At 51.1% G+C, this 14,867-nt stretch overlaps 1 protein-coding gene across 2 annotated transcripts; it reads right to left on the bottom strand.

Annotated features, from left to right (window-relative positions):
* Positions 1-110: 110 nt before the first annotated feature.
* Positions 111-13,603, bottom strand: SNX15 (sorting nexin 15). 2 transcript variants are annotated; one of them, XM_008954034.5, is made up of 8 exons: positions 13,034-13,603; positions 8,482-8,517; positions 8,134-8,254; positions 5,735-5,850; positions 5,491-5,638; positions 5,034-5,177; positions 1,866-2,123; positions 111-998 (listed from the first exon to the last, which is right to left on the bottom strand). In XM_008954034.5, the coding sequence occupies exons 1-8, from the start codon at positions 13,391-13,393 to the stop codon at positions 892-894; spliced, it is 1,290 nt and encodes a 429-aa protein (XP_008952282.2). In that variant the 5' UTR covers positions 13,394-13,603; the 3' UTR covers positions 111-891. The 2 variants fall into 2 exon arrangements, with proteins under 2 accessions (XP_008952282.2, XP_054950482.1); XM_055094507.3 differs by lacking the exon at positions 8,482-8,517 and having other exon boundaries at positions 13,034-13,351.
* Positions 13,604-14,867: the final 1,264 nt, after the last annotated feature.

Below are 14,867 nucleotides of genomic sequence, written 5' to 3'. Positions count from 1 at the left end.
GGTTGTAAATGTTTCGGGATTTGCAGGCGGCAAAGACTCAACTCTGCAACTGTTTCAACTGCCAGTGTAGCGCGAAAGCAGCTATCACAATACTAAATGAATTAGCCTGGTTGTGTTCCAACAAATTTTATTTATAGACTCTTAAATTTCATATAATTTTCACTTGTCACATATAAATTTCACCTGTCATTGTCACAGAATATTATTTTGATTTTTTTAATCATTAAAAAAAGTAAAAACCACTCTCACAGCCCTTACATTAAAAAGGAGGTGGGCCAGATTTGGCTGCAGGTGGGAGTTTGCAGACCCCAGTTCTAGAGGGGTAAACTAATGGTTTAATGACCACAGCTGCTGCTCACACATCAAGACAGACAGACATGGGCCGGGCGTAGTGACTCATGCCTGTAATCTCAGCACTTTGGGAGACTGAGGCGGGTGGATCACTTGAGGTCAGGAGTTCGAGACCAGCCTGGCCAACATGGTGTAACCCCGTCCCTACTAAAAATACAAAATATTAGCTGGGCGTGGTGGCATGTGCCTGCAATCTCAGCTACTGGGGAGGCTGAGACAGGAGAATTGCTTGAACCTGGGAGGTGGAGGTTGCAGTGAGCCGCGATCACACCACTGCACTCCAGTCTGGGCGACACAGCGAGACTCCAACTCAAAAAAAACCCCCAAAAGACAGGCAGGGTCAGAAGTGTGAGTCCTTGATTCCAAGGTGGCAGGTGTAATCAGGGAGCTAAGAATTCATTATTTTTCTCATTCTTGGTCCAGTTACCTACAGAAATGGCTCCTGTAATTACAAGACCAGGAGGTAGGGCCAGGCCCTGGGGAGAGGAGAAGGGGCTGGCAGTGCAGGAGCAAGAGTCCCAGGGAAGGGCCCACTCCCTGTTAGGGTGGGAGTTGAGACAGGTGCAGGCGCAGGATCTCCTCTGCCCGCTTCAGGTACTCAGCTGCCTTCTTCTTCACACCTTCCTGGCGGGCAGGCAACGGGTCACCTGTGGAGAGAGAATGCTCAGCTGAGGCACCTGGGCACCACTGGCCTGGTCAGAACCCCTGGTCGGGTCCTTTACAATTCACAGAGCATCACCATGTGCTTTTCCCTCCTCTCTGGGGCCCAGCATCCATTCTCCTCAGTCTACAAATAAGAAAACTGAGCCCATGCCGGGCGCGGTGGCTCACGCCTGTAATCCCAGCACTTTGGGAGGCCGAGGTGGGTGGATCACGAGGTCAGGGGTTCGAGACCAGCCTGACCAACATGGTGAAAGCCCATCTCTACTAAAACTACAAAAATTCGCTGGGCGTGGTGGCACGTGCCTGTAATCCCAGCTACTCAGGAGGCTGAGGCAGGAGAATGGCTTGAACCTGGGAGGTAGAGGTTGCAGTGAGCCAAGATTGTGCCACTGCACTCCAGCCTGGGCGACAGAGCAAGACTCTGTCTCAAAAAATAAAAAAAATAAATAAAAATAAATAAAAAATAAAAATTCAAAAATTAGCCAGGCATGGTGGTGGGCGCCTGTAATCCCAGCTAGTCGGGAGGCTGAGGCAGTAGAATCACTTGAACCTGGGGGGCGGAGGTTGCAGTGAGCCGAGATTGTGCACTCCAGCCTGCAACAAGAGCAAGACTCTGTCTCAAAAAAAAAAAAAAAAAAGAGAAAGAAGAAAACTGAGGCCACAAGAGGTTAAAAACAACAACAACAAAAACAACAACAACAAAAACAGAAACAAAAATCTGCCCAGGTTACACAGCTGGTCAGTGAGGAGTAAAAGGGCTCCTGATCCGTGATTTGCTTGTTTTTTTGCTCCCTTCATCACTGCCCCACCTGGGACCCAGGCCTGACCCTCCACCCTCAGTCCCTACTCACTGGGGACTCCCTGAAGCAAGACGTGCACGCCGTCTCGATAGCCCTGGAGCGCAGCAGCGTAAGCGCCTGCCTTCTCATCCCGCAAGGCCTGGGTGATGAGCTCTGTGGCCTGGCTTAGGTAGGCAGGGGTGGGCCCTCCTTCCCCGTCCTCTTCCTCCTCCTGCCCTCCTGGCTCCCAGGGTTCCTGGTCCAGCCTTGCAGACTCCACCTCCATCGTTGCCAGCTCAGCCACATGGGTGGGGCTGGGGGCTGCGCCTTCTGCAGTTAGAAAGGGAGGACTCGGACCAGACTGGCCCTTCCTTTCCCAGGCCCTCTGCCCAACCCCAAGACCTCTTTTGTCCATCAGGGTATCAGCCTGTCCCCAGTAGAGGGGACCAATGCCAGAGCAATCCAGAAGTCGTCTGTGGATCAAAAACTAGCCAGGAGCTATTTGATCGATAGGGTTCACGTGCTTCTGTAAAAACAGCCTTACCTTCCTAATTATGTCTTTAGGTACACACTCTAGTTTGTAAGCTCTGGGTCACTGGTCCTATTTCCCTCTTGACTCCAGTTGACCTAGAAATCCAAAAATCCCCTCCAGAAAGTTTCCCTGAAGGATGCTAGGCCACCACCACCAGGCTGAGGGTAGAAATGCTCCAAGACTTGGAATAATCTTAGAATAGGAGACTTAGAGAATCTCAGGGGTTTTCTGAAGCCTTGCAGTTTCAGCTGAGGCCCCCAAATGTAAAGACAGTGAGTGACAGGTGTCCTCACATTTCCCAGGTAAAGGCTCATTATATCCCCCTGGACTGGCTAAAAGGGGGTCGGACATCCTACCTGCAGCTTACACACGAGGCGACTGGAAATCTGGTGCACCTTTGGTGAAAAGGCCTCTGAGGGGAAGGTGCGGGGGCAGGGAGCATCATGATACCCTATCATCCTGGAGAGGGAAAAAGTGGGTGCCTCTCTAACCCCATCCCTGTGAGTTCCATGAGAGCCCTGAGAAGTCCGGGCCTCCTGCAGGAGGGAGAAGGCACCTCCTGGCTGGGCCTACAGCCCTCCATATATTTCTCAGGGAGCAGAGAGCAGAAGAGTGCCTGGGACACCTGCACACTCGAGTTAAGGAGTTTGCTGTGAAGAAGGGAGACACAGGTGCCCACTCCTTGCCTCAAGAATTCTGGTGGTGAGAGGCTTGTTGGAGGTGCCCACCATGGCAGGGTAGGGAAATAAGGCAGTGTCTGAGCACACTGCAGTTCCAGGCTTTGGGGACTTTTCCCATGGGCTGAGTGAATGTCTCATTGGAGCTGTCTGTGAAGGGTCTTGAAAAGATCCTGGCTGGACACAGTCACTCATGCCTATGATCCAGCACTTTGGGAGGCTGAGGTGGGAGGACTACTTGAGTCCAGGAGCTTGAGACCAGCCTGGGCAACATAGTGAGATCTCATCTCTACAAAAAATCAAAAACTTAGCTGGGCATGATGGTGCATGCCTGTGGTCCTGTCCCAGCTATTTGGGAGGCTGAGGTGGGAGGATCGCTTAAGCCTAGGAGTTGGAGGCTGCAGTGAGCCGTGATCGCACCACTGCCCTCTAGCCTGGTGACAGAGCCAGACTCTGTCTCAAAAAATAAATAAATAAAAATAAAAAAATTAAAAAGGAGAGGAAAAAAAATAGAAAAGCTCCTGCCCAGGCAGCTAGCTGCCCAGCAGGGACTCAGCTGGCACAAGGACAGAGCACTTGGATGCCTGCCACCCAGAGGCCAGGCATAACAGCCCTGTGACACCAACGTTGCCTTTCCCTCCTATTCCTTCTTCCCACTCCCCAACCCTGGAGAGGCAGGAGCAGGAACGGGAGGAGGCAGAACAAGAAAAGTGAAAGAGGCAGGGCATTTTGGCTCACGCCCGTAATCTCAGCACTCTGGGAGGCGGAGGCAGGTGGATCACTTGAGGGTCAGGAGTTTGAGACCAGCCTGACCAAAATGGTGCGACCCTGTCTCTACTCAAAATACAAAAATTAGCCAGGCATGATGGCGCGCGCCTGTAGTCCCAGCCACTCAGGGGGCTGAGGCAGGAGAATCGCTTGAATCCGGGAGGCGGAGGTGGGAGTGAGCTGAGATCGTGCCACTGCACTCCAGCCTGGGCAATCCAGAGCAAGACTCGATCTCAAAAAAAAAAAAAGGGCCAAGCGCGGTGGCTCACATCCGTAATCCCAGCACTTTCAGAGGCTGAGGCGGGCGCACCACCTGAGGTCGGCAGTTTGAGACCAGCCTGACCAACATGGAAAAATCCCATCTCAACTAAAAATACAAAATTAGCAGGCACCGTGGTGCGCGCCTGTAGTCGCAGCTACTCAGGAGGCTGAGGCAGGAGAATCGCTTGGACCTGGGAGGTTGCAGTGAGCAGAGATTGCACCACTGTACTCCAGACTGGGCGACAAAGTGAGACTCTGTCTCAAAAAAAGAAAAAGAATAACAGACATGGACTCTTGCTATATTGCCCAGGCTGGTCTTGAATTCCTGGGCTCAAGCAATCTTCCTGCCTCAGCCTCCCAAAGTGTTGAGATTACAGGTGTGAGCCAATGTGCCAGGCGTTGGCAAATTTTAGAATGAAAAACTCCAGTGTCTCAGAGCTTGGGACTGTCGAGTCCCAGGATCTCACAGCAAGAAGGTGCCCAGGACCCTGACCTCCATCGGGGGGGGCCCTTCTACCTCCAGCATCCCCAAATGCCAGTGGCTCTAGGCCCCCAGAGGGATTTCCCTTTGCAGCTGCCCTTTGAGCTGAGAACTCACTCCCATTGACCAGCAGGCCTCTTGCCTTCAGGATCTGCAGCCAGACCCTGGCTAGTCAGGAAATCCCACCACGAGCTTGCAGGGAAGGAACTAAAATGTCCCAGAGCAGTGTGAGCCGGCTCTTTCCAAAGCCTTCTCAGTGAGATGGCCCCAACATGGGAAGTGCCTCCTTTCCTTCCTCGTGGCTACTTGTTGCACAGGTGCATCCAGCACACCACACCACGTGCCCTGGCACAGGGCTTCTAATTCTCATTGAAGCTGCTATTGGCCCACAGGGCAGCACTGCTGAGGAGACGTCTTTCCCTGATCTGCGCAGGCACTGAGCAGGCTAGTGGGGCTCTGCCCTCCTCCCTGTCCCAAGGACGTCCTGCCCTGGCTCCTTCCCGGCTGTCCCAGCTCATTACCTTCCTTGGAGAAGGGGTCGAAGAGGGCAAGCTCAGCCTCGGTGAGGGGGCCTCGGGCAGGGGAACCAGATGCCTCCTCGGTGCTCTCACAGTTAAAGAGGAGATCCAGGGCCTCCTGGGCAGGGCTGGATGGTGGGGGGTCCACTGAGGAAGAGATAATTGGGGTCATGAATACCTGCGTTTATTTCTCAGCTTTCAAAATAGAATTACTCTCTCCTTAAACCCTTGCAGCAACCATGGGCATAGACAAGCCTGTTATTAGGGTTTGTGCTCATTTTACAGATTAAGAAACTGTAGCACAGAGAAGGAAAAGGACCTGCCCAAAGTTCCTCAGCCAGTTAAGTGATAGACCTGGGACACACACACATTTCTCAGTAAGATCACTGAGGAGGGAGTGTGGCCGCCCTCCCCACTCTGCACCCTCCAGCCCTGGTTCCCTCCTCCCACCCCGATGTACCTGGCACCTCCAATTCCTCGAGGCCCCTCCTTTCTGCAGGGAGCAGTTGGGATAGCCGGGGGTCATCAGGGGGCGGGGTGGGGATCAGAGGGGGTGGCAGGATGTGCAGGTCCCTGGACACCTCCAAGGGTCGGGTCACCTCCCCACCCTGCAGGACAGAAAGATCAGACATGGGGAGTCATGGGGTGCAATCTGGTGGGTGGGTAAGTGGCCCAAGTTCTGGGAAGGTGGAAGGTGCACATACCCGGAAGAACTCCTTGAGCTGGGGGCTGTTGTTGAGCGCAGGTATGTGCACAGTGAAGCGAAGCAGGTCCTCTGCCCCCTTTCGCCGCTCCTCGATCACTGAGGCTTCAAACCGGCCTACAGCCCCCAGGACAAGGAACAGGGGAGAGTGGCGGTGACCCACAGGGGCTTCTGCCCCAAGGCCACTTTTCCTGGTCCTGCCTGAGATGCTCTGAGCAACTCACTGCCCTCCTACCCATTCTCCCAGCAATCTGCCCTGGTTCCTCCTGGGGTGAGGTAGGGGCTTCCAGGAGGATCAATTTCCCTATTCATTCATTTGCCAGATGTTTACTGAGCACCTACTATATGCTAGACTCAGAAGGTGAACAGGGGAGGAACCAGTCTCTGCCCTTGTGAATATCATATCCTACCCAGGGGGAGCTAGGCAGTTAACAAGAAACAAAAGCATTTCTGATGGCTTTGATCTAATGACAAAAGTAAGGCTCAGAGAGGGAAAGTGACTTGCCCAAGGTCACAAAGCAAGGAGCCCCCGTTTATTTTTTGAGAAAAGGACTGGCTGTGTTACCCAGGCTGGTGTGCAGTGGCACGATCTCAGCTCACTGCAACCTCTGCCTCCTGGGATCAAGCCGCCCTCCCGCCTCAGCCTCCCAGGTAGCTAGGACTATAGGTGCACACCATCATGCCTGGCTAATTTTTGTATTTTTTGTAGAGATGGGGTTTTACCATGTTGCCCAGGCTGGTCTTGAACTCCTGAGCTCAAGTGATTACCTTGCCTTGGCTTCCCAAAGCACTGAGATTACAGGTGCGAGCCACAGTTTCACTGCTCTGTCCTAGGTATTTTGCAGAGCAGGCTAACTCTGGTCCAGTTACTGTGCGGCCAGTCTGTGGTACTTCCCCACTGGCCTGGCATAACCTGACAGCAGCAATCCTTTACCTTGCTTCAAAAGAACATCTCGGCCAGGCGCGGTGGCTCACACCTATAATCCCAGCGTTTTGGGAGGCCGAGGCAGGTGGATCACTTGAGGTTAGGAGTTCGAGACCAGCCTGGCCAACATGGTGAAACCCTGTCTCTACTAAAAATAAAAAAAATTAGGTGTGGTGGCGCACACTACTTGGGTGGCTACTTGGCTATTTGGGAGGCTGAGGCAGGAGAATCGCTCAAACCTGGGAGGCAGAGTTTGCAGTGAGCTGATATCATGCCACTGGACTCCAGCCTGGGTGACAGAGTGAGACTCTATCTCAAAAAACAAAAACAAAAACCAATAACAAAAAAGAACATCTCACATGAGTACGCAGACCCAAGCAACTGGTCAGCACTGTCTAATACAGATATGAGCTACATATGCAATTTTAAATTTTCTAGCAGCTACATTAAATAAAAGGAAAAAAGAAACAATTTTTTTTTTTTTGAGACGGAGTCTCACTCTGTCGCCTGGGCTGGAGTGCAATGGCACACTCTTGGCTCACTGCAACCTCTGCCTCCCAGGTTCAAGCGATTCTCCTGCCTCAGCTTCCTGAGTAGCTGAGATTACAAGCACTCGCCACTACACTCAGCTAATTATTTGTATTTTTAGTAGGGACGGGGTTTCACCACATTGGCCAGGCTGGTCTCAAACTCCTGATCTCGTGATTCGCTTGCCTCGGCCTCCCAAAGTGCTGGGATTACAGGTGTGAGCCACCACACCTAGCCACAAGTTAATTTTAATATTTTATTTAACCCAATATATCCCAAATATTCTCATTGCAACATGTAATCAATATACTAAGTATTGAGATGGGCCGGGTGCAGTGTCTCACGCCTGTAATCCCAGCACTTTGGGAAGCCGAGGCGGGCAGGTCAGCTGAGGTCAGGAGTTCAAGACCAGCCTGGCCAATATGATGAAACTCTGTCTCTACTAAAAATACAAAAATTAGCCAGGCGTGGTGGTGCACACCTGTTATCCCAGCTACTGGGGAGACTGATGCAAGAGAATCCCTTGAACCTGGAAGGTGGAGGTTGCAGTGAGCCAAGACAGCGCACTGTACTCCAGCCTGGGTGACAAAGTGAGGCTGTCAACAAAAATAAAAAAGAAAAAGGAAAATAAAATGGAGCTGATAAAGACAGGATTTTTTTTCCTTTGAGATGGAGTTTTGCCTCGGCCTCCCAAAGTGCTAGGATTACAGGCGTGAGCCACACGCCCAGCCCAACAGGAATGTTAAAAGGTGAAATACACAGTAAGGGTTAGGCTACTCTGAGCCTCAGTTTCCCCATCTGTCAAATGAGGTCATCTCTAAGGGCCCTTCCAAACATGACTCTGCCCAGGGTTTCAGGCCCTCTCTATCCAGCCCCCACTGGCGGAGGTCCCCTTTTGCCCAATGCTCCCTCCATCTTTGGCCCGAGTGCCCCAATCTAACACTCACCAAACACCTGGGCCCGGGGGAAAGCAGGGAACTCCTCGAGGCGGCGGAAGAGGTTGCGGTGGGTGTAGGCCAGGTCTCCATGCAGCTTGCGGAAGTCGCTGTACCGCTTCCAGACCACCACCTACGAGGGACATGAGACTTGCCCAGAACCAGCAATGGTGGGAGGCAGCCGCCCCCATGCCCAGCCTGCCCCCAGGGGGTGTGAGGATCAGGAAGCAGCTGCAGCAGCCCCTCGCCCAGGGACAGGGAGGAAGGAGGGCCGATGTCCAAGCAGAGTTACCAGCTGCCCCTTGACAGTTTCCAGATCTGGAACTGCAGAACAGTCCCTCTTCCTCCCAGGAGCCTCACCTCTTTGACATCCTCTGGGTCCTTCTTTGAGATGAACTGAGAAAGAAAGGCAAGAGCTGGTTGAGACCAGAGACTGCCATCTGACACCCTCTCACCCTGTAATGCCCTAGGTGCCTCCTAGTCCCCCTCACGGGGCAGTAGCCTTTGGCCATTGGCCTCTGGCATCAAGGCACCCTGGCTTTAAGCCTTCGTGTGTAATTTTAGCAACTTTTCCTACTATGTACCTCAGTTTCTCCATCTATCAAATAGGAGGACCCCTAAAGGCCCATTTGGACTGCTCCAACCTCAGCCCAACTTTTTTTTTTTTGAGATGGAGTCTCGCTCTGTCGCCCAGGCTGGAGTGCAGTGGTACTCTCTCGGCTCACTGCCACCTCTGCCTTCAGGGTTCAAGCCATTTTCCTACCTCAGCCTCCCAAGAAGCTACAGACATGCACCACCACGCCTGCTAATGTTTGTATTTTTAGTAGAGATGGGGTTTCACCATGTTGGCCAAGCTGGTCTGGAACTCGTGACCGCAAGTGATCCGCCCGCCTCAGCCTCCCAAAGTGCTGGGATTACAGGCGTGAGCACCCGGCCATCAGCCCAATTTTTATCCCAGTTCCTTGAACAGACCAAGTCCCTCCATCTCCTTCTGAAACCAAAGAACCCCAAGCCTCCAAAGAAGGGAGGTTCTGCCTCAGGAACCTCCTTCCCTGCGGGAGAAGATCCTGCGCTTCAGCGCCCTGGACACAGAAGAAACCATCACTGGAGTTGAAGTCCCTGGAAGGGCAGACTTGGGTCTGAGGTGAAAACAAGATTCAGTTTTCATCGTTATGTTCATAATAATTTTAAAATAATGTCCTATGGTTTGGGGTACTTGACAGTTTAATAACATCTCCTATGCCAGGCACGGTGGCTCACACCTGTAATGCCAGCACTTTAGGGGGCCCAGGTGGGCAGATCACTTAAGTCCAGGAGTTTGAGGCCAGCCTGGGCAACATAGTGACACCCAGTATCTGCAAAAAATACAAAAAATTAGCTGGGTGTGGTGGCGTGGCACACCTGTAGTGTGTGCTACTTAGAAGGCTGAGGTGGGAGGATCACTTGAGCATGTTAAGCAGAGGTTGCAGTGAGCTGAGATCGCACCACTGCACTCCAGCCTGGAGAGAGTGAGACCTTGTCTCTCACACACTAAATAAATAAATAAAAACATCTATTTCTTATCCTGGATCCCACTGAGGCAGACATAATTGACATGCCCACTTAAGAGATGAGGAAATGGAGGCTCTGAGAGGTGTGGCCATAGAAGACCACACACTAAGTAAGAAAGATGGCTGGGACTAAAACCCTGGACTTCACTTTTGACAACAGTGACTTGCCTAAAATATTCTGGTAAAAGAAACTATTTAAAAGCCATTGAGTGGCCAGGTGTGGTGTCTCATGCCTGTAATCCCAGCACTTTGGGAGGCCGAGGTGGGAGAATCACTTGAGGTCAGGAGTTCGAGACCAGCCTGGCCAACCAACATGGTGAAATCCTGTCTCTACTAAAAATACAAAAATTAGCCAGGCGTGGTGGCAAGTGCCTGTAGTCCCAGCTACTCAGGAGGCTGAGGCAGGAGAATCACTTGAACCTGGGAGGCAGAGGTTGCAGTGAGCTGAGATCATGCCACTGCACTCCAGCCTGGCAACACAGTGAGACTCCATCTCAAAAAAAAAAAAAAAAATTATAGGCCAGGTACGGTGGGTCATGGTGGCCTGTAATCCTAACACTTTGGAAGGCCAAAATGGGAGGATTGCTTGAGGCCAGGAGTTTGAGACCAGCCTGGGCAACATGGCAAAACTCTGTCTCTACAAAAAAAAAAATTTTTTTTTGAGATGGAGTCTCACTCTGTCACCAGGCTGGAGTGCAGTGGTGTGATCTCGACTCACTGCAACCTCTGCCTCCCGGGTTCAAGCAATTCTCCTGCCTCAGCCTCCCGAGTAGCTGGGACTACAGGTGAGCGCCACCATGCCCAGCTACGTTTTGTACTTTTAGTAGAGACGGGGTTTCACCATGTTGGCCAGAATGGTCTCGATCTCTTGACCTCATGATCCATCTGCCTTGGCCTCCCAAAGTGCTGGGATTACAGGCGTGAGCCACCACGCCCGGCCTCTACAAAAAATGTAAAAATTGAGCTAGGCGTAGTGGTACATGCTTGTAGTCCCAGCTACTCAGGAGGCTGAGGCAAGAGGATGGATTGAATGCAGGAACTTGAGGCTGCAGTAAGACGTGAATCATGCCACTGCACACCAGCATGGGTGACAGAGCAAGACCCCGTCGCAAATAAAATAAAATAAAATAAAAATATAGGCCAGGCGCGGTGGCTCACACCTGTAATTCCAGCACTTGGGGAGGCCGAGGTGGGAGGATAACTTGAGGTCAGGAGTACGAGACCAGCCTGGCCAACACAGTGAAATCCCGTCTCTACTAAAAACACAAAAAGTAGCCGGGTGTGGTGGCACATGCCTATAATCCCAGCTACTCAGGAGGCTGAAGCAGGAGAACTGCATGAACCCAGGAGGTGGAGGCTACAATGAGCTGAGATCACGCCACTGTACTCCAGCCTGGGCGACAGAGCAAGACTCCGTCTCAAAAAATATATACATATATATATTTATATATTATGTGCTTTATATTTTATATTTATTATATATAATACATCATATTATATAATATGTATAAAAATATATCAAAGTAATGCATGTTGCTTGGTTTAAAAAGCCAATGGGAGGCCGGGTGTGGTGGCTCACACCTGTAATCCCAGCACTTTGGGAGGCCAAGGCGGGTAGATCATGAGGTCAAGAGATAGAGACCATTCTGGCCAACATGGTGAAACCCCATCTCTGCCAAAAAATACGAATATTAGCTGGGCATGGTGACGTGTGCCTGTAGTCCCAGCTACCTGGGAGGTTGAGGTGGGAGAATCTGAACCCGGGCGACGGAAGTTTGCAGTGAGCTGAGATCGAGTCACTTCACTCCAGTCTGGGCGACAGTGAGACTCTGTCTCAAAAACAAAACAACAACACAAAAAAGCCACTGGGAAGATTTATTTTTATTTATTTATTTATTTATTTATATTTTTGAGACGGAGTCTCGCTCTGTCTCCCAGGCTGGAGTGCAGTGGCACAATCTCGGCTCACTGCAAGCTCCACCTCCCGGGTTCACTCCATTCTTCTACCTCAGCCTCCCGAGTAGCTGGGACTACAGGTGCACGCTGCCACGCCCGTAAGTTTTTATATTTTTAGTAGAGATGGGGTTTCACCATGGTAGCCAGGATGGTCTCGATCTCCTGACCTCGTGATCCGCCCGCCTCGGCCTCCCAAAGTGCTGGGATTACAGGCGTGAGCCACCGCGCCCGGCCGCTACTGGGAAGACTTATAATAAAAGGTTACAGTTCCTTGCCACATCCTCCCCACCCCAGCCCCACCTCCAGTCTATCTTCCCAGGGACAATCTATTTATTTGCCTTTTTTTTTTTTTTTAAAGTTGTGTGTGTGTGTGTATTTTAATATTGATCCGGGGTCTCACTATGTTGCCCAGGCTCGTCTTGAGCTCCTGATCTCAAGCAATCTGCTGCCTCAGCCTCCCAAAGTGCTGGGATTTACAGGCATGAGCCACTGAGCCCGGCCTTATTTGCATTATTTTTAGGCATGGAAAAGACATAAACGATTTGGGGAAAGCATATTTTAAATAGCTAAGATTCTGCACTTAGATCACTTTGGAAGTGTCCTTATGTGCCTGCTTTGCTTTTAGAGTTAACTAATGCACCAGCTTAATAGTCGCCTGGTTGAAAATTCTAAAAGTACAAAAAATTTACAGTAAAAAGTCTTCCCCCAACTCCTGTCCCCAGTGACACAGTTCCTCTCCCTGGGGACCTTCCTTGTTACCAGTTCTTGTTATCATTCTACAGGTGTCCTGTTTTACTGTTTCATTTTTAATTATTGTCATGGTTTCCTCCATGTCTCTCTATAAATTGTGCTTATGATGTTGTTATCGCTTCATATATCAACTCTAGCCTATCTATCCTCCTGCTGTGACCTTGATATGGCGACTTACTCCTTAAGTCCTTCTGAACTGCATGAATTTTTTTCAACCACTGACCAGTATTATTTTTTGAAAAATTAAAAATGGTTTAACTCGTTAAAGGGAGTTTACGTAACATCAAACAAACCAATAAACAAAACTTACTCTACGAGAATGGAGTACTAATATTTGGATTAAACCAGAGTTTTCATGTTAATTTAGAGAAATTCACAGCCTGATGCCCAGACACTACACTCCGGGCGTGGGCATACACGCCTTGCCTGTCCGGGAACGGCCGTCAACGCCCTTTTAAAAAAGACAGCGCCCACCCAGGACCCCGCCCCCTGGTGGTTAAAGATGTAAACTAAGCCTCGTACTGCAACCTCCCCTTAAAGGGGAAACCCATTTCTGTCGTCTAAAAAGGGAGCAGTGGCTGCACCGCCTTTCCTTAAGGTAAAACTCGGCGCCCCTCTAGTTAAAAGGGTAAAGTACGCGCTGGGCCCCACCTCACCTGCGCGGTTACTTTGTACTCGGTGTAGCCCTTGGGGTGAGTCCTGGGGTCCGACACTGTGTAGTGCCGCAGGAAGTCATCCTTCGCCTGGCGGGACATGAAACCGAGCTGGAGCGGAGCGGAGCGCCGGCCTCCACCTCCTCGCCGTCCCCACCCCTCCGGCCCAGCCTCCGCCGCTGCCGCCTCGCTCAGGCCTGCGCTCTTCTTCCTCTGGCCTAGGGATTTTGTCGCAAGTGACAGCGCTGTTTCTATCCCGGGTGCGCGGCCAAGGGAGCGTCTGAAAAGTTCCTTCTCTGTGGTGAAGCGTAAACCCAGGTCACTGGAAAGATTGGTTGGGAAGGCTGTGATCACTCGTCTCATTTCTGCCGGGTGTTATCAAGCCCACCCTATCCAAGCGTAAACCCTTGTCACAGACCTCCAAACGACTTCTCCCCGCTTCCTAAATCCCTGCTTTCATTCATCCACCCAACTCTTATTGTGTCCAGTATGTACAGGACAACGTCAAATTATTTCCCTGTCTCCCTCCACAGGATTCCCTAATTCATGTTTTCTGGAAAGTAGAGGAAGCAAAGAACGTTGGAGAAGCAGGATGGTGTCATGGGCTCTGAGTCACGACTCTTACTAGCTGTAGGAGTTCCCCTTAACTACTCAGCCTCAGTTTCTCATCTGTAGAATGGAGATGTTTATAATAGAATCTGTGTAGGGCAGTGGAGCTTTTTTGCGATGGGTTTGCTGCCAGAACACAGGTGTCGTGAAAACCACCGTTAAATCAAAGCCAAAATGGGGGTTTGGCGCGGTGGTTCATGCCTGTAATCCCAGCATTTTGGGCAGTGGAGGCAGGTGGATCACTTGAGGTCAGGAGTTCAAGACCAGCCTGGCCAACATGGTGAAACCCCGTTTCTACTAAAAATACAAAAATTAGCTGGGCGTGGTGGTGCACGCCTGTAATTCCAGCTACTCCAGGGGCTGAGCTGGCTGATGGCTTCAGCCCAGGAGGTTGAGGCTGCAGTGAGCTGCAATCACACCACTGCACTCCAGCCTGGGCAACAGAGTGAGACTCCATCTCAAAAGAAAGGGAGCAGGGGAGGGAAAAGACTCAGCTCAACATCGTCATCTGATTTGGGCAAGTCCAGCACTACTGGCCATCTGATCTACAAGTGTGGTGGGATCCACAAAAGAACCATCGACAATTTTGAGGAAGCTGCTGAGATGGGAAAGGGCTCCTTCAAGCATACCTGGGTCTTGGGTAAGCTGAAAGTTGAACGTGAGAGTGGTATCACCACTGATACCTCCCTGCTGGCAATTGAGACCAGCAAGTACTATGTGACCATCATCAATGGCCCAGGATGCAGAGACTTTATCAAAAACCTGATCTCAGGCTAATTGTGCTGTCCTGATTGTTGCTGCTGGTGTTGATGAATTTGAAGCTGGTAATTCCAAGAATGGGCAGACACGTGAGCACACCCTTCTGGCTTACATGCTGGGTGTGAAACTAATTGTTGGTGTTAACAAAATGGATCCCAATGAGCCACCCTAAAGAGGAGAGATGGGGGCCGGGCGTGGTGGCTCACGCCTGTAATCCCAGCAGTTTGGGAGGCAGAGGTGGGTGGATTAGGAAGTCAGGAGTTCAAGACCAGCCTGACCAAGATGGTGAAACCCCGTCTCTACTAAAAATACAAAAATTAGCTGGGCATGGTGGCGGGTGCCTGTAATCCCAGCTACTTGGGAGGCTGAGGCAGAGAATTGCCTGAAACCAGGAGGTGCACTCCAGCCTGGGAGACAGAGGACAGAGTGAGACTCCGTCTCAAAAAAAAAAAAAAAAAAAAGGAGAGAT

Source organism: Pan paniscus, chromosome 9, assembly GCF_029289425.2.
Source record: "Pan paniscus chromosome 9, NHGRI_mPanPan1-v2.0_pri, whole genome shotgun sequence".
Lineage (NCBI taxonomy): Eukaryota > Metazoa > Chordata > Mammalia > Primates > Hominidae > Pan > Pan paniscus.
This window is presented reverse-complemented; position numbering and strand designations above follow the sequence as displayed.

What these genes read in the sequence shown, in the direction of transcription:
- SNX15 (XM_008954034.5), bottom strand. Translation starts at nt 13,393, where the DNA reads ATGAGACGAGTGATCACAGCCTTCCCAACCAATCTTTCCAGTGACCTG. An exon ending in CCCCCGGGCCCAGGTGTTTG is followed by an intron (nt 5,851 to 8,133) that starts GTGAGTGTTAGA and finishes TGGGGGCTGTAG; the next exon opens with GCCGGTTTGAAGCCTCAGTG. An exon ending in CGACCCCTTCTCCAAGGAAG is followed by an intron (nt 2,124 to 5,033) that starts GTAATGAGCTGG and finishes TTCTAACTGCAG; the next exon opens with AAGGCGCAGCCCCCAGCCCC.